General features: G+C 37.6%; 1 protein-coding gene across 2 annotated transcripts; it reads left to right on the top strand.

The window, feature by feature from the left end:
* The first annotated feature begins 11,329 nt into the window (after positions 1-11,329).
* Positions 11,330-20,073, top strand: LOC136753039 (sterile alpha motif domain-containing protein 3). Of its 2 annotated transcripts, XM_066708832.1 has the most exons (6): positions 11,330-11,414; positions 13,228-13,276; positions 16,818-17,870; positions 17,993-18,148; positions 18,306-18,398; positions 18,711-20,073. In XM_066708832.1, the coding sequence occupies exons 3-6, from the start codon at positions 17,124-17,126 to the stop codon at positions 19,026-19,028; spliced, it is 1,314 nt and encodes a 437-aa protein (XP_066564929.1). In that variant the 5' UTR covers positions 11,330-11,414; positions 13,228-13,276; positions 16,818-17,123; the 3' UTR covers positions 19,029-20,073. The 2 variants fall into 2 exon arrangements, 1 of the variants encoding a protein (XP_066564929.1); XR_010817387.1 differs by lacking the exon at positions 18,306-18,398.

The following is a 20,073-nucleotide window of genomic DNA, read 5'->3' on the forward strand; positions in this document are numbered from 1 at the left end:
TCTATTTAAACAGGAACTGATGCAGGATCCAGACGATCTCAGTTTGAAATGACTTTCAATTGAAAGCAATAATCCACCGCTACAGATTCGGCAGTCATTCGTGTTGTACCACTGTTAATTTTACTGTGTGTATTTAAATATCTTGCATTGCTTTGTGTTGTTCATTACATTTAATTATTGTTTTTGTTACACTTTCGGTTTGCCTCCGGTATTTTTTTGACTATAGTGGAAATAATCCCTGACTCGTTTCTGTACTAAAACAAAGCAACCAAATAAAAATAAACTGTAAACAGCTCATAACTACTGCAGATTATACATCCGTAGTTACCTTCTAAACCTCATTTAGATGTTTATTTGATGTTTCATTTGGTTGTCACATGGATTAATGATGTGTGCGTTATATATACTTACACCTGGAAAAGCAATGTATATCACTAAGGGGCAAATAACAGCAATTCGTTTTTACTACTGCACCTGACCGAGTATGTCCGTGTTTTGGGATATAGCTCACACAGGAAACGTCTTATGTTCACCTCTACAGTAAAGACCAAGCGATTCTGCACAGTTTGGTATACAACATGTCACCATAAGTTACGATTTCACCGAGAGAGAAGAGGGCAAAGTCCCGTGTTTCATCGTTAATATTAAACAGAAAGTCATTCACTTGTGGTGGAACTCGATCTCAGTTTGAAATGACTTTCAAATTAAAGCAATAACCCAGCTCTACAGATTGAACAGTTTCAGTGCCGTTTTACCACTGTTCATCTTAATATATTATTTTAATAACATGTATTCTTGTGTTGTTAATTACATTATATTTTTACTTTCACTTTCGATTTCTCCCTCGCTTTCCTTCACGGTCTCTACAGCTGAAACAACCCTCACTACAAACACATCCCAGTTTACACTATTTGCATTTACAGGCAGAAGTGTCTCTGTGTTTAAAACAATAGTTTCCACTCTAATACTGTTGCAAGTGACTGATACTGCTTTGTTGCTACGATGTACATGCCCAAGATGGCCACTTCGTTTCTTTTTCTCAGTGCTCTATGTGGTATATGCTGCTACCAGTGGTGACAGTGTGTCATTGCAGGCTTAAAATTGAACAAAATAAGTCAAAATCTTTTGTTCATTACTGCCATGTTTTTTTTATGTAGGAACTTTTCATTAAGAATATGTATAGAGCACAGTCCAAAGATACTGTATTTGTGTGTTTTAGACATTATCCATTTACCATTTTTACAACTTATAAGTCTGGTTGACAACTTTTTTTTCTTTTCTTTTTTTAGATAATATGAACTTGTAATACAATGAAAGTAACAGTTGTATAATGATTTGTTTTTAATTTTTTATAGATGTAATAAAAGATACGATTGCGAATCCTCAGACAGTGAGGAAGGAAGATAAAAGGACTCAGTTCCTGTCCTACCACCACCACCACCACCACCTTCACCATCAACAACACTACCACCACAACTAACACTGATACCATGTCCACCAACACCAACTCGGACATGGTCACTGCCACGTGGATCACCACCACTTATTCAGCCACCACCACCATTGATTCCAAGGTCACCCAGAAGAACATCACTTGAGCAAGTGACTGGTGTTTTATGTAGCTCTTTGACTTGTTATATAAAATCAGTTTGTCAACCATAAAAGTTAGGTTTCAAAATAGGTTTTGAAACTGCAACATTTATATTTCTTTACAGTAGTTTTCAGAATTGGACTACGATGTAGCAGAAACAGCTTAAACAGGTCCAGAATTACTCCTGTGTTCACTATTATAATAAATAAATAATGAGGCTGAGGAAATATCAACATATTTAAACAGAATGTGAAGTGAACAAAATCAAAAACTGGACGTTTTTTTAAGTTTACTAATTTATTTGCTATTCATGTTCTTCTTTAGTAAGGTAAAATGTAACATGCTATTGACCTTATTTGACCCTGAAGTGCAAATTTGAAAACACCACAACGAATTCAAAAGCATAATTACAATTTAGAATTCTAACATTGATTGCAGCAGTGATTGACAGGTTGTTCTTCTTCTTATCCTTTGTTATGTTTGTACCCTTTTCAGTTAATGTTATTGGGTTTTCCAACTTGCAGTTATGTTTTTGAATTTGCAGTTTTTGAATTTGTCATTGTGTTTTTAAATTTGCAGTTTGTTTTGCACTTTGGGGTCAATGTACTAAACAATTTTTTAGTTAAAAAAAAAAATCAATCTTAAATAATCTCGTCACTGCTTTTTGAATTTGATGACATTAAACATCCTGATATCTCAAATGCTTTTGCTATGGGATTAGTAGCCTCCACACAGTTTTTGTGAGGAGCAATACTCAAATGTAAGTGAAAACTATTAGATAGCTAATACCTTTTGAATTTAGCAGCAAGGGACCATCACCTTGTGACCTCCATAGAAGAGATAAATTGTGAGCTGGCTATTTTGAAGAGGATGATGGCAAATATAGCAAAGTAGTTCAACAGTGGTTCTGAGGTGGCACTGCCAGATGATGTCTCCTTGCCACTGAATACATTTGAACATGTGGACAGCCTTGAACAACTTTTAGAAGAAAAGAGCTACAAGGATCAAATGGTAATATTCATTATAAAAATTGTGATGGCAGATAAAAGTTATTTGATATACCAGAAAAATCCAACTTTAAAAAACAAATGATATATGGCTAACAAAAACATAACCTTTAGCAGTTAAATGTACATGCATTCACACTTAGCTTTGCAAAGTGTTAACTATACTATACCTGCCACTGTTAGGGATACATTTACACTTACCAAAAAACATGTTCTTTATGGGAGCACAGGTCAGTAACATTGCTGTCTTAAGTTTAAAGCCATACATAATTTCTGCTGTAGTGCAAACAGTGAATATTTTTTGGGGGTATATCAGGACTATACGGTTTGCTTTGCAACTCAGGTTCAATTGTGCCTGACTAGGCCCCTGCAGACCTGGGCTGGGAGTCTGGAGTCTACTGTATTTTACATCTTTACATATTTATTAAAAATGCATAAGTTAAGCTTACAGGTTACTTGAAAGTGTGAGATAGCGTGCTTTTCCAGATCAGTAAACTTGTCTGATTTTTTTAATTTAATAATTTAGTATTAATTCATTCTAAAAACAAGTCTCTAATCTGTTTGTGTCCACCAGCTATATTATGGCAGATGACTGAATTAAATTTTTTTTTATTCAATTGATATTTTAGATGCTGTATGCCGTAATCCATTGACAAAAACAGCACAGGACTCTGAAATTGAGACAGCAACCATGCTGTGGCTGAGAAATGCATGAGATCGGGCAGGTGGAAGGAAGCAGCGCCTCTTGCAAGCAATAAGAAAACAGCAGGAGCAGCAGGAGCAATAACAAAATCATGTAAAAACTTTCACCCACATACAAAGCCTACTAATGATGGTGACATTTTTTTGCTTGTCAGAGAGAACCCATAATTTGTAGGGGAGTTTGTAATTTGTGAGTGGGTGAGCTAATGGGTCAGAGTTTTGATTTGGTCTGGGCCTATGCTATTTTTATTATTCTTGTTTGTTTAGCACACACCCTTTTCAGGGAGACTTACAGTTTTCACAAAATGTTTGATTTATTATTATTATTAATCATTTAAATTGTTACAGCTTTGGGGAGTAAAATTCTATTTTAAATGTAATTTGTGTTAAATGTTCTACACATAAAAAAAAAAATCCCATATGTTTAATATATGATAAAAAAAAGTATGCTTGTTATAATTCTATTCTTCTTCTTCTTCTTCTTAAGATTTGTATACAGTGCTTTTATCCAAATGATTAGGAAAGTGGTAAAATGGGGATGATGGGGAGTGGAAGGATATGGGGAAACAGTTATTGGTGCATTTGGAATTTAGCTTCGTGAGTAATATTAATTATTTTTAAAGATGGGGGGAATGTTATGGAGTCTACTGCAATACTGTATATGGAAAATATTCCAAAGAATGCATAATTGCAACATTTCTGAAAAGCAGGAGCAAGAATCTGCAGTTGTGCATTTTAATGATTTAAGAACAGAACAGAAGTATTTACAAAAACAGAAGTACAAGTTGCCACAGATGGAGACAGGAGAGTACAGCTGAGAGCCAGCCATCTTGTTGTTTGACTAGTTTCAGACCAGTCTTAGCATTCCTAATTTTGTTTTAAGTTTGCCTTAACTGAAGTTAGCATTGTCTGTAGTTTGCCTAAATTGAAGTCAATTCAGTTCATCTGCCGAGTTGGTGAAAGTACATAGGTTGTAGAAAGGAGATTTAGTCAAGGACTAGCAGGAATTCTGTTGCAGGAGGAGCCAGGTGGGGCCAGTTAGGTGTGAATTGGGGGCAGGTAGACAAAAGCTACTTAAAGCAGCTGTTGAGAAAGAGCTGCACTGTTTCTCGGTCACAAAAAGTTAAGCAGTTGACTAGGGATCTGAAACCAAGAGACGTAGGGAAAAGAAACTAAAACTTTTAGAAGCATGTGACCACTACAGTGTCAGGTTTGCAGAATGATTGCCTTCCTGGATGAACTCATCCAAGGAGGTTTCATTTGTGAACATTGTCGGCAGGTTGAAATCCTAGAGCTCAAGGTTTGTGATCTTGAGGCTCAGCTTGTTGATCTGCGCTGTATTAGGGATATAGAAGAACTGGTCAATCAGCCCATGAGAGAGATGGTGTGCATGCCAAAACCTAAGAGAGTTGAGACCGTAGTGCAGGAAAGTGGACAGAACTGCTGGGTTACAGTAGGTCGTAACCGCAGAAAAGGGTGCGCACAACCCCTAGAGACACCCCAAGAGCTAGAATTGCCCAACAGGTTCCAGCTGCTGGACACCGAGTTGGACAGTGACAGCTTGGAGGGTGATGGGAGGGCAGTTGAGCACCAGAGCACCATGGTGCCCACTCCCCCACAGAACAGGTAGGTAGTTATAGTAGGAGATTCAATTCTTAGAGGAGTAGATCACACAGTGTGTTCTAGTGATAAGGAGACCTACATGGTATCTTGCCTACCTGGTGCTCAGGTTGCAGATCTCCCTAAACTAGTAGACGGGCTACTGGCCAAAGCCGGGGCAATCCACTGGTCATGGTCCACATTGGAACCAATGACATAGGAAAAGGTAGGACAGAGGTTCTGCAAGACAAATTTAAAGAGTTAGGAACAAAACTAAAGAGCAGAACCTCCATGGTAGTTTTCTCTGAAATACTTCCGGTACCACGTGTATGGCTAGGGAGACAGGCTGAGATTAGAAAGTTTAACACATGGTTGAAATCTTGGTGTAGGGAAGAGGGTTTTAGGTTTATGGAGCATTGATCTTTCTACTGGGATAGATGGGATCTGTACAAACCGGACGGTCTACATCTAAACAGAAGGGGGGCTAATGCATTGGGAGAGCGTATGGGCAGAGTCATTGAGAATTTGTTAAACTAGGGACCAGGGGGGCAGGAAGCTCTGACAATGGGAGATGTTCCACTAAGGAAAGAAAACAAAGGGAAACTGCTAGTAGGAAAGTCCTGAAATGTTTGTATAAGGAGTATAAGGAACAAGATATTAGACCTTGAAGCCACAGTGCTGGCATGTGACTATGATGTTGTAGGAGTGACAGAAACATGGCTTACAGAAAATGATGGGGATGAATACAAGTTGAAAGGATACACACAGTTTAGGAGAGACAGGTAAAATCGAAGAGGGGGTGGGGTAGCATTATATGTGAAAAATGACATTGAGGCAGAAGAACTCATATTAGATCCCAGTAACGGAACAGAATCTTTGTGGGTCAAACTTTTGAATAAAAGATCCAGAGGATTAGTGGTAGGAGTGTGTTACAGACCACCCAACTCAAATATTCAGCAAGATGTTGCATTGTACAATGTAATCAGGACTGCATGTAGCAAGGATGTGGGTGTTATAATAAGGGACTTCAATTTCCCAAACATAGACTGGGAAAGCCCAGTTGGGACTACAGAAGCAGAAATATAAATGGTTGAGATGGTAAATGACTGCTTTCTAACTCAATTTGTCAGGGAACCAACCAGGGAGAGTGCATGCATTGACTTGATATTTTCAAATGACCAGGATAGAGTCAGAGGGACACGAGTTAGAGAATCAATGGCAAACTGTGATCACAATACGGTTAGCTTTGAGGCATTCTTTCAAAATACATGGACCAAGTCTAAAACAATGGTCTACAATTTTAGAAAAGCAAACCTTGAAGGTATGAGATGGCACTTAGAAGAGGTAGACTGGAGCACACTGGATACAGATTCAGTTGAAAATGGATGGTAATATTTTAAGAATATACCACTTGAGTCTCAGGAGACATTTGTACCAAAACTTAGCAAATTGAGGACCAACAAACATTGGCCAAAATGGTTTAACAGAAGAATGAAAAAAAAAAAAACAAGAGGAAGAAAATGTTGTATAGCGCATACAAAAGGGATGGAGATTAAACAAAATACATAGAATATGTTGAGCTTCAAAGAGACCTTAAGAAAGGGATCAGGAAAGCAAAGAGGGAAATAGAAACAAACATAGCTCTTGGAGCTAAAGCTAATGCAAATAGCTTTTTTCAATACTACAATAGCAAGAGGTCAATAAAGAAGGAAGTGCAAAAATGGAGGTATCTTGGAAAATGAACAAGATGTGGCAAATGTTCTAAATGAGTATTTCACAGGTTTTTACAAAAGAAAAAACAGATAACATGCCACAGGTTAACAATCAGTCTAGTCAAACCCCCTGAGAGATCAGGATAAATGAGGACTAGCAGAATTAAAAACAAACAAATCACCTGGGCCCGATGGTATATTTCCAACAGTACTTAAAGAAATTAGGGAAATTATTTATAGGCAGCTAACTCAAATATTCTAAATGACACTTAGAACAGGGGATGTGCCAACTGATTGGGAGACAGCAAATGTCATACCAATGTACAAGAAAGGGGACAAAACTGTGCCAGGAAATTACAGACCAATCAATCTCACCTGCATCATTTGTAAAATGTTGGAAGAAATTATTAGACAGAAAATAGAGGAGTATCTTAATGAAAACCATATTCTTGGAGACAGTCAACATGGGTTTAGACGAGGCAGATCATGTCTTACTAATTTATTAGAGTTCTTTGAACATGCAACTGTAGCTGTAGATCACGTCAAACCATATGATATGATATACTTAGATTTTCAAAAAGCTTTTGATAAGGTTCCACACCAAAGACTGATCCTCAAATTGGAAGCTGTAGGCATTCAGGGTAATGTAAGTAGATGGATTATGAACTGGTTTATGTATAGGAAACAGAGGGTGTTGATTAGAGGAGTTGCTTCTAACTGGTGTTAGTGGAGTTCCACAGGGATCAGTACTAGGGCCTTTGCTTTTTCTGATCTATATTAATGATCTGGACTCTGGGATAGTTAGCAAACTTTTCAAATTTGAAGATGATACTAAATACTAAAATAGGTGGCTCAGCAGATACAGTCTCGGCAGCACAGGTTATTCAAAGGGACTTAGATAATATTCAGTTGTGGGCCGACACCTGTGAGATGAAATTCAATGTGGACAAGTGCAAGGTAATACATGCAGGTAACATAAATGTCCACTATAATTACACTATGGGAGGAATAGAACTAGATGAAGTAATGCATGAGAAAGACCTAATGGTCTATGTGGACTCCTCACTTTCTACATCCAAACAATGTGTGGAAGCAATAAAAAAGGCAAACAGAATGTTAGGGTATATTGTCAAAAGTGTAGAATTTAAAACAAGGGAAGTAATGTTAAGACTGTACAATGTGCTAGTTAGATCTCATCTGGAATACTGTGTACAGTTCTGGGCACCACATTTCAAGAAGGATATTGCTGCTCTAGAGGCAGTTCATAGGAGAGCAACCAGACTTATCTCAGGTCTGAAGGGAATGTCCTACTCGGAGAGACTGAGGGAACTGAACCTTTTCACCCTGGAACAGAGAAGACTACGTGGGGACTTGATCCAAGTCTTCAAAATCATGAAAGGCATCGAACCACATCAAACCAGAGGAGCTTTTCCAGATCAGCAGGGACACACGCACCCGGGGACATTAAAAACGGAAAACAGGAGACACTTCTTCACACAGAGAGTGTTCCAGGTTGTGACTAAACTCCCCAGCAATGTGGTAGAAGCTGAAAGTTTGGGAACATTTAAAAATAGACTGGATAGGAACCTTGGATCACTTAGTTATTAATGGACACCAAACGAGCATGATGGGTCGAATGGCCTACTCTCGTTTGTAAACTTTCTTATGTTCTTAAATTAAAATTGCAGCGCAAGTTTGTGTAGATTACTTGTAAAATATTCAGTTTCTTCACTGAACACTTCTGTGTACTGTACATCTTCTAATATATATTGTCCAAGAATCAGTACCGGAAATGATAAAATAAAAAAAACAAAATAGCCTAGTAGTCTTCTGTTGAATAATTCAATATTAGCCCTTGTAAATTAAGCTTTAAAATAATTGGTTTACTTTTTTTTTTTTTTTTACATACTGTAACATTTGATACAATTATTACAAACATGTGATTGACTCGAAAATGTAATGTCAGTAGCTATCTACTGCATTCTGTTAATCAAGGTGCAGTATTAGGACGATTAATTTAAGTTACTAATGTAACACAATATGATGCCCATGCCCACAGGCCTAACTAGTTCACTAGTGTCTGCCTGTGGCTTGTTATTTGATTGTTTGACCAGCATGAGAATGTACAGTAGCTTTTTCTGCCTCTTATTGCTTGGTCAATCAATCAACTACCCAGGTAGACGCCATCCTAATATACAGTAAGACCCAGTGGTTTAGAGCAGGGGGTTCCCAGCCCTGGTCCTGGAGGACACCCTACCCTACTGGTTTGTGTTCTAATTGAGTTCTTAATTATTTAACTGAACCCTAAACGTAACTAAAAAATTGCTTAATCATAGCCTTTCAATCATTTTAAACAGTTGGGGTTTCAAGTTGAGCATACAATTGTATAAATCATTTGAACTGTCCAAATTTGTATAAGTTACACAATTTAAAAAGTCAAATTTAAGCAAATTATTACTTAATGAATGATTCAATTAAGTAATTGAGAACTTGGTTAGAACAAAAACTTGCAGGGTAGGGGATCCTCCGGGAGCTGGGTTGGGAACCCCTGGTTTAGTGGAAAGGGAAGAGAGAGTCTAAGGAACAAAGCAGTGAAGTCCAGCCTGTTCTTTTTGTGTGTTGTGTTCAGCCCTTAAGTCTCATTTTTGTGTATTTTTGTTCAGTTGCTTTGTAAATAAATACGGGTGGAAGCCTTTACCACCTAGTCTCCTGTCTGAGTCTCCACCTTTGTTGTAAATTAATTGCATTTCTAGAGAACTTAAAGTATACTATATACTACTAGATATGCAAAATACTTATGTTCTTAGATTGCACGAAATGTGAATTATATGTAATACTTAATTATGCGCGGAGTTAACGTCTTGGTTTGCAATGCGATGAAAATAACAGGAATCACGCATAATTTCAACCACTTCCCCCATTTTGTATGGAATGCCGTTTCAGTCAATATTAAATAAATAAATCAATAAATAAATATGACTATGAAATAAATCCTGAAATAAATAAATGAGACAATATATATATATATATATATATATATATATATATATATATATATAAATGAGACAATAAATATATAAATGAGTTAATATATAAATAAATAGTATTTTTTAAATTATGTTTTTCATAATTCCACATTTCTATATTTCATGGCACTATTTCATAATGACACATTTCAGTATTTCATGGCACTATTTCATAATGACACATTTCAGTATTTCATGGCACTATTTCATAATGGCACATTTCCATTTGGTATATTCAAATGATGGGGCGTGGTTTCTCACAGATTCAGACCAAAGCAACAGCACATTGAGTCTGTATGCGCTGCTGTGAGGACAGCGGAGGCTCTGAGACGCCGTGCTGTTCTTAGCACATCAAACTGTGGTAGCGTCGAATACAACACAGATGATATTCAGTACAACATTATTTGTACTTAGAAATTAAAGAGAATCATGCTTTAGTGCCGTGATATTTACGGGAGAGTCTAAAAGGCCTAATCCTGAAAAAAGCTTAATGTGCTTTACACATGACCATTATTTTTCTAACTGTGTTTACATTTGGAAACTTCCTAATGCCATCAATAAAGTATGTAGACATTTAAGTAACATTAACAATACGATTATGATGTTAAGCGCTGCATATATGTGAATATCGCTTCATGTGGAAAGGGCTTAAGGTGGTTAACTGTACTTAAAACATAACCACGTGTTAATGCCTATTGTAACCAAGGTGAATGTGGGAATAGCTTAACGTGGTTTACTCTACTAACCAATTGGATCTTAACTTTTCTTATGACAAGAAATGACACGTGTCTCAGTTCATAACCTACATGAAAGTGGCTTTGGAATTTTCTCTCACACAGTTATCTACTTATATATGTGTGTTTATGGGGTTTTGTATTTCAAATCATTTGAAATTTTAAATGTATTTCATTAATAAAAGTACCAAAATAAACTATAAAATGTGAACTGACTGGCTGCTGTCACCCACAGCGCAGCTCCCGCCCGACTCAGGTCGCGGGGCTACATACTGGTGAGAACGTTACGGTGCTGTCCTCCAAATGTGTAGATATGTCAGTTTTTATGGAAAGAGATAACGATTTTTACAAACCATATCTGTTGTGTCAATGCATTTAAAAAACAAATTATTGTCTAAGCCATCGGTACTTATTTCCAATGTGTTAGCCATATGCGTATACTGCTACATTTAGTTTGTCTTTCTCCACATTAAACAAATGTGAATAACAGTTTCATACAAAACATCGTCTGCAGGGAAATGGGCAGAAAGATTTTTTTATTTAAAAAGCCTTTAAAATGATATTCGAAAACTCGTGTCTGGTGTTTAAATTTGGATGTGTGCAGGCCAGTATTCAAATGTATATTCTTAAAAGTAATCTTTGGAAATGTATAATGTGCTTGCAATAAACTAATGTAACATTGTTGTTTTGCTGCTGTACAATTAAGACGATCCATATAATGTTATATGTAGACAGGCTTTCTGCACTCAAAGTAAATCTAGAGGCTTGTTTGAATTACAACAGTATATTATCTTTGTTTTATTAAATTAAATTATGATTACCTGTTGTAAATATTTGTTTCTAATCCATTATACTTAAAGCATTGTGGTTTTAAATGTATTCAGTTTGATTACGGTGAAACAAAGACCGTGAATCAGTTCCAGCCAAATAGTATTCACGTTAGTACTCACTGCGCATGCCCTGGCCATTGGACACGTTCAAACAGAAAGGGGAATTTTTCAAGCACATTGCGTCTCTGTATTAAGCACCGGAAATATTAAACGGTGAGTAATCTATCGACATCCTTGATGTATATGTGCTATATGCATGTTCATCTTGTCTTTTCAAGGTACATTTCGGTCTAGATATGAGGAAATGTATTAAATTTTTTAGGCACTTTATTCGAAAGTCTTGTATCAAATGTGATATAGCATGCAAGCTAGCTAGCTGTCACTGTTTTTAAACATTAACGTTAGCACAATTGCGGTTGTTTAATTTGAAAACGTGAAGTACATTTTTTAGATAACTTTTCATGTTTGTATTGTCTGTACTATCGTGGATATTTGGGCTACATAAACGTGAGTTAAGCGGGTCTAGGCGAATTTAGTTTGCGGACTTTTCCCGCTCATTGAGACTAGCAAGGCAGTTAGAGTATGGACAGAGAGCAAGGCTGATTGATTTCTCTTGGTCAGTAATGTTGATTAGTGAAGCACGTACAATACTCAAGGTTTGCTTTTGAGTAAACGTTAGCCAAGGTGAGGCATTATCACCTTTATCTCGGTGATCAGCTTGCAACTGTAAACCAATGGTATGGTAAATTTGAAAAATATGTGGCGTAGTTGAGTTTGGATATTAAGATTATCAAACTTGCAAGCCAGCAATGCTTGAAAAGTATGTCAACTCGTTATGTTTTAATTGTATTGCAAACGTTATATGTTAACTATATGCGTTAGATATTAAAAACTCTGAGGTCCGCCCTTTCCCAGCGTTCTACGTCAGTTTACTCGAACCCTGACTCTCATAGGTGCTCGAAACTGGCACTCGTAAAAACTGCAGGTCTTTAGATTTCGAATGAGGCTAGCTATGACAATTTCCGTATAAGCAGTGCTTGGCTACAGGCTCTGATAGAAATGCGTGTTTTCTTGGTGACGCCCCAGAGGGGAGTCGGGGGGCCGCATTCCATGCCTTTCTATATTTACAGAGCAGAAAGATTTGAAACATCAAATGGAAAGAGCAACAAAATCTGACACAAAGATAAAACATCATAAATGCTGAGTCTGTTTACAGCACTATGAAATCTACTGACACTGCTCTGAGCAAGAAGAAAACACCATGCAATGTGGCTGTGATGTATCACTGTCTCATCATAGACCAGAGCTGTTGTAAAGACTATCATGGGTCTAAGTAATGACTAAAGTGACAATATTCAAAGGCTAGATGTTAGGAATGCTGCTTCCCTGTTTAGTTTTTTTTTTTTTTTTTACTTGTATAAAGTTATTATGTTTTTTGGTGGTCTTGTATAAATAGCTGTATTTTGTGTTCTAGAGCCCAGATTTCAGTTTTTGCACAAGTTCATAAGACTAAAGTTTCACTGTTCAGTGTCAAAAATCTACTTGGAGCACTTAAAGTGTTATACTGACAATACATTTAGTTTTTTTCTTATAAGTGCTTTTCTTTTTCTTTACTTTTTATTTCTGTACTAACTTTTGAGGGGCAAATAAAATTATTTGTTATTTTCTGAATCTGCAGTTTGTGCTCAGTAATTCCATATAAGATACTTGCCTTAACCTTGAAGTTACATAATTATAAGTAAAATATGAGAACAGTAAAATCAGGCAAAAGTGGAGGGGGACCTCCAATTGCAATATTGTAAACCAAATAGAGAGCAGGTAACTAAACAGCATACAGAATTATTTATCAGTCACTTTCTAAAATATCTGTGTTGTAATGTATAGTCATAAGCAATTGGTGTGGTGACCAAGTTAATGGACAATCCAGTGAAATGAGTCATGACTGTAATTTGAATGTTGAACTACTGAAAATTATTGATATTTGTTATAACTTCCTATTGCCTGATCTTTTTTTTTTTTTTTTCAGTTACCTGAATGTGGCAGTGCAGAGTGTGCCCTACAAGACTGTCAAGCCGGTACACATTGCTGAAACATTATAAGTTGGTCCATGGGCATTATGGTCATAGATACCCATGTTTATATTTGAATTGCCCATGTACTTTTTTAAGACTATTCCATGTTTTAAGTCACGTTTACCATGCTCATTCTTTACAATCATCACAAGCATCAGGAGAAAATGTAACATTCAACTGTGGTTTGTGGATGTGCGGAGTGGTCCTCAGAAAATGATTATTTTAGTCATGTTTGGACACATCTGAGAAACAGTGAGATAGTTATGTGCATGTTTCAAGGTTGCAGTTTTCAAACAAATATTTATGGCACATTTTGCTCACACAAGAACCGAAAACATCATCCACACACAGTGAAAGACTTTAAAATGGGTGTAGTCACAATACATAATGCATCTCAATAATCAATGGATAGTACTGAAGAGAGTAGACCCATGTTCCACTGATTTAGATGAATCTGAGGTTGAGACAGAGTTGCATGCAATTAGTGGGGAAGGTCCAGATGAGAATCTAAGAAGAGCATTTGGACAGAAAGTTGCATCATTATTGTTTAGAATGGATAATATACTGCATGTGCCAACCACAGTAGTTGATGAGTTGTTGGAAGAGCTAGATTTCTTGAAATCTGCTTCAGTGCCAGTCATACATAATGTAATATCAGTAATTTTTAAGAGTCACAATCTCCAAGTTGATCAGACAATCATTGAAGATGTTGCTACAGCCGTTTGTGTGTCTAACCCTTTAGGAGAAACTTTTGGAAAGGGTAGTTCACTTTCAACAGCCTATAAGCGTAAAAAGTACAATAAGGAAAAACTCGGTGTGGTTGATCCAATAGAGTATTCAAAAGAAAAAAGAAAATTTCAGTATATACCTGTGTTGCAGTCCTTGCAGCAGCTGTTGAGTCAAAACGACATTCTTGACAAGGTGATTGAAAGACAAATCATGTTGGAGAGAACCAGTGTAAGTCTTTGTAATATGAAACTGCGAAGATCTTTTTCAGATGGCCTGTATTGTAATGAGAATGCTTTTCTGTCTGGAGAGAACTTGAGAATCTCCGTAACACTATACATAGATTATTTTGAAATTTGCAATCCTTTGGGTACTTCACGCAAAAAGCACAAACTCTGTGGTGTATACTGGGTATTGAGCAATCTACCCCCTGGCTCTCATTCAGCACTCTCCTCCATTTTCCTAGCTGTTCTATGTAGAAGCAATGATGTTAAAACCTTTGGCTTTGAAAAAGTGCTTGAACCTCTTTTGCGGGATCTGGCTACTTTGGAGCAACATAGTGTTTTCATTGCACAGCTTGGAGAGTTTGTCAAAGGCACGGTACAGTGTGTAGTGGCAGATAACCTAGGGGCACATGGAATAACAGGGTTTGCTGAAAGTTTTGCAGGCAACTTCATTTGCAGGCAACTTCTTGCAGGTTTTGTACAGCACAAAAGTCTGAAATCCAAAAAGAGAGTGTTCAAACTGGTGTAAGAAAATCATGAGAGCCATGTTACCTCTGCTGTCAAAAATGGCACAAACTGCTTTGGAGTCAAGAGAGAGTGTGTTTTAACCAAACACCTTTCCCATTTTCATGTCTTGAGAGGTTATCCTCTAGATATACACTCACCTAAAGGATTATTAGGAACACCATACTAATACTGTGTTTGACCCCCTTTCGCCTTCAGAACTGCCTTAATTCTACGTGGCATTGATTCAACAAGGTGCTGAAAGCATTCTTTAGAAATGTTGGCCCATATTGATAGGATAGCATCTTGCAGTTGATGGAGATTTGTGGGATGCACATCCAGGGCACGAAGCTCCCGTTCCACCACATCCCAAAGATGCTCTATTGGGTTGAGATCTGGTGACTGTGGGGGCCAGTTTAGTACAGTGAACTCATTGTCATGTTCAAGAAACCAATTTGAAATGATTCGACCTTTGTGACATGGTGCATTATCCTGCTGGAAGTAGCCATCAGAGGATGGGTACATGGTGGTCATAAAGGGATGGACATGGTCAGAAACAATGCTCAGGTAGGCCGTGGCATTTAAACGATGCCCAATTGGCACTAAGGGGCCTAAAGTGTGCCAAGAAAACATCCCCCACACCATTACACCACCACCACCAGCCTGCACAGTGGTAACAAGGCATGATGGATCCATGTTCTCATTCTGTTTACGCCAAATTCTGACTCTACCATCTGAATGTCTCAACAGAAATCGAGACTCATCAGACCAGGCAACATTTTTCCAGTCTTCAACTGTCCAATTTTGGTGAGCTTGTCCAAGCTTGAAGCAACTGCCATGTGATTGGTTGGTTAGATAATTGCATTAATGAGAAATTGAACAGGTGTTCCTAATAATCCTTTAGGTGAGTGTAGTACATGACATATTTGAAGGCATCATACCAGTGGAGTTGGCTCACTGCTTATCTTTGTTGATCTCCAATAAGTTTTTCTCTCTGGACGCTCTTAATGAATCCATCTTGACATTTCCCTGCAAGTGGGGAGATTAAACAAATCGGCCTCATGTGATTGCTCACACTTTTACTACCAAGAAAAACATTGGGGGCAATGCTCACGAAAACTGGAATTTGTTGAGGTTGTTGCCTCTTATGATAGGGACACTTGTACCAGAGGATGAACCCTGCATGGCAAGTGATTTTGAACTTAAATGACATTGTAGAGCTTGTTGTAGCTCCAGTGCATTTGGATGAGTCAATTGCCTTTCTTGAGTGCAAAATTTCTGAGCATAGACAACGCTACCAAGAGCTTTTCCCAAGCACCAAACTGCTCCCAAAACATCACTACTTGGAGCATTACCCACACATGATTAGTTTCTTTGGGCCTCTAGTGTGTTTGTGGACTATGAGATTTGAAGTGAAGCACAGTTTTTTCAAACAAGTTGATCGCCATACCAAGTGCTTCAGAAATATAGCCCTCTCCTTGTCTGAAAAGCATCAATTAATGATTACTTACCATTTGCAGTCATCCAGTCTGAAAAAGCCAACCTTAGATGTGACAAAAGTCTCAACAATACCAGTTGATGTCTTGAATGAGGAGGTAGCTGTTGCCATCAAGCAAAAATATCCAGATGTGAGAGGTTAATCTTGCCAAATCAGTGTCTACAAATGGTATAAATTACAGGAATGGGATGATCCTTCCCCATGGGTCCCTAGGTGGCTTACCTGAATTTGTTGAAATCCTCCAGATTTGCATTCTTCAAGACAAGTTGAGTTTCATTGAAAATAAGTTGTGTGGATGGTATAGGGAGAATTACAGGGCATTTGATTTGAACAAACCACACTTCAGAGAGGTTGTTTTGATTGAACATGGGCAACTCACAGATGACTATCCATTGTCTAGCTATTTGGTTGGAGGGGTTCAAATGGTGACCTTTAAAAGGCACATACACATAGTGGCTTAGCCAGGCTCAGTTCAAATTGGTGAGTTTTTTGTTGTTGTTTTTTGTTAAACTATTTAATATCCCATGTGTTTTGTAATGACTGTTATACTAAATTGCATTTTAATTAATTTTCCTTTGTCTTTTTTTTGTAGTTGCGGTTAATGAAAGCTGAACCTCTGAAACACAATGACAGAACCAGTGAGACTGAGGATTATCCTTGGCGAAGACGATGCCAGGAAACTGATTTTGCCGTTGGGAGTACCTGATTCGTTGGATGACATTTTCAAGAAGATAAGAGACTTTTGCATTGAAGGGGAACATCAGACTTCAATTCCAGGACAGTGATTTTGGGAATGAGTTCATAAATTTGACATCGGTCACAGAAATACAACATAAAGGAACCCTAAAGGTTATTTATGTGAAAAGTTGCACAGGCAAGGAGGGACAGAAGTTGGGACATGTTGCAACAGCCTGTGACCTTGACGATTCAACCTCCATTTCATCATTTAGCACAGATGCTGACACCGTTATTCTTTCATCTCCAGAGTCGTCATCATCATCATCCTCAAGATCCTCCACATATTGAATATCTAATCCCACGGATTTCGTATGACTCAGAAATACAGCTAGAAAAGGCCAATGCTGAATACAAAGCAAAGGGAACTCATCTGAATCCGTCTCCAAAGCTGAAGTCACATATCCTTGAAGCCTTAGCTGATAAGATCATCAAGTTCAAAGCATATCCTACAGATCTTGACCTTAATGCTGTGGCAGAGGCCCTCATCCAGAAGCACCCATGTTTAAGAGAGCTAGGATCCTTCAATGGATGCTATGGGTGGAAAATCAGTCTGAAGTATAAGATGGCAAACTTCCGCACTAAACTGAGAAGTGTTGGTTGTCCTGAGGTGAGTGTAAATTCTCTGAAGAATAAACCACAAGACCAGTGCCATGCTGCCTTGAAAGTCAAAAAGCCAAGAAGGGCTGAAGTTAATTACTGTCCTGAGTATCCAAGGGGAGAAACATCTGACAGTCTGGAGAGAGAGAGAGTGGAACTTCTGTCCGAGATCAAAAAAAGAAACAATGAAAAAGTAGTGAAGGAGAAAATACAGAAAACATTTTCATATAGACGACAAGAGGTTGTGCAGGAGAATCCAATGGTAGCAGAGTTTAAAACTCGATGGCCAGCACTCTTCAGTGTCAGTGAAGTGAGTATACAGTGTTTCCATTAAGAGGAAGATGATTACATCAATATTGCATTCATTTAATACTCTGCCTAGAAATTAATGATACTGTCTTTTAAATTAATCTTTTCCCTCCTTCGTTGCAGATTAATGCTGAGTTCATGCGAATAACAACATACCCACTTCAGCACAGATTTTTTGCAATGTTGGACCAATACTCTGACAGATTGATGAGGCTCTTCCTCAGCAAGGGTGGTGTCACTGGCAGAAAGATCAGGAACATTATGGTAGTCATTTCCCAGGTAAAATCTTGGAACTCCAGCATAACTTCCTACATCTTTCAATAAGTCTGTATGCCATTAACCTTTGTTATAGTAACTGCCATTGTTCCAAATTGTCCAGCAATCACGGTGTGTTAATGTCTGTTAATAATATGCATAATCTGTGTTTTCTGAACAGAATGCCAGCATTCATACAAGAAGAGAGTGCATTCTCAAGGCACTGTGTACTTACTTAAATGAGGACCATGAAAAACTTGTGAAAGAATTCATGGTTAGTTAATGTCTATGTTTAGTTTCTTTTCCATGTGGATGCTTACTCACTTCAAGGGAGTTTATACTTTCTATATCTATATCCACTGTATTCGTTTTCACTCATTTTGTGTTTCTAAATCCAGTCCTGGGGTATCACCAACAGGGCTGGTTTTACATCTCTCCATTCTCCTGTCACAACTAATGATACCTAAATTAGGAGAATTAGACCTAGAATGTGGTACTCGAGGACTAAATTTAAAAATACAAATCGGTCAAACCTGTGCTTACTCCTTGTTTCACAGTTGTCTTTTGTCCCTTTCAAATTCACTAGGACTCTGAACCATCCACCACCAAGAGGGACATGGAGCAAACTGTGATGGCAGTGTACGTCATTCGTAGTGAGGGAGCAGAGGCCACTGATGATCCTGCGGATGTTGGTGTTTTGATCGAAGGTGTAGAGGTCCTCCAAGATCTTGGAAATATTGCACTTGCTTGTGCCATGCTGTTTGGGGTAATTTACACCCTCAACCTCAGCTATCCCCAATACCTTAAATGCACTTTTGAGGTCCTTCAGAAAGTACTGATGAACTTAGATGGGCAACGACTGTCGCCAAAAGCACAAGCCCTCAAAAACAAATTGTTTGAATAAAAGGAATTGCATTCCTAAAAAGACTCACTGGGCCCACACACAGTGACTGACATTGTGACTTTTAGTTTAACAGAGCTTGTCTTTGGAATAAGCTGTTTTTGTTGCACTGTTAATTGATGCTCTATCAGAGGAAGTGCTTATGTGACAATGTTTTGAAATATTGATTTGTTTTACAAGTGAAGGAACGCTGGTTAAGTATGATTTGGGCACATTTGAAGTATCAGTGTTTTTTGTTTGTTTTTTCTTACGATAATGACATGGTGGTATTATCGTGTAGTATGTACAGATGACTGATGTGAGGAGTTGCCTTTTGTGAGACATCTTGAAATTCTAAAAAGAAGTTGAAGTTGCCTGAAAATGTGATTATAGTTGTGATGAATGTGCGCTGTTAAAATAAACCCTCATTCTATTAAGTCAGTGTTGTGAGTTTTGTGTGTGTGTAGTTGAATCAGTTTAAATTGGATTTAGTAAGTTCAGTTGAATGGATCATTGTCATATTTTTGTGTCAAACCAAACTAAACTGAATGATTATGAATAACCTAAAATAATCAGCTTAGATCAACTATGTAAATTATTGTTAACTATATATAGTTGAACTTAATTGGAACACCACAAATCAATTCACTAAAGATTTCAAGAATGTTGTTGAAGTAAAGCAAATAATGTGTGTCCGGTTGATGCACACAGTATAGGTTGAGGTAAAACACTTTGGTTGAATGGATCATTGTGTCATAATTATTTTATGTTGATCCAACACCTGATTTCTTTGTGTGCTTGTTACTAAATTGAGTTTTACAAATAGCCAGTCATTACAATGTAATGATTTATGTCATTCATTAATACTGACCAATATTTACCTCGGGAGACTGATTGCCCTACATGTTAGATAATGGATTCAAATTGTATTGTCTGTTTTCCAACACATATTTTAACATATATTTTAGGTGACGACCATACTTGTGTGTGCAAAACATCAGGGGTTAGAGAGTTTGGATTGCAAGCAAGGTGTGTGTGTGTGTGTGTTGTTTTGTTATACCACAGTGAA

The sequence above is a fragment of the Amia ocellicauda genome, chromosome 7 (genome assembly GCF_036373705.1).
Source record: "Amia ocellicauda isolate fAmiCal2 chromosome 7, fAmiCal2.hap1, whole genome shotgun sequence".
Taxonomy (NCBI): domain Eukaryota; kingdom Metazoa; phylum Chordata; class Actinopteri; order Amiiformes; family Amiidae; genus Amia; species Amia ocellicauda.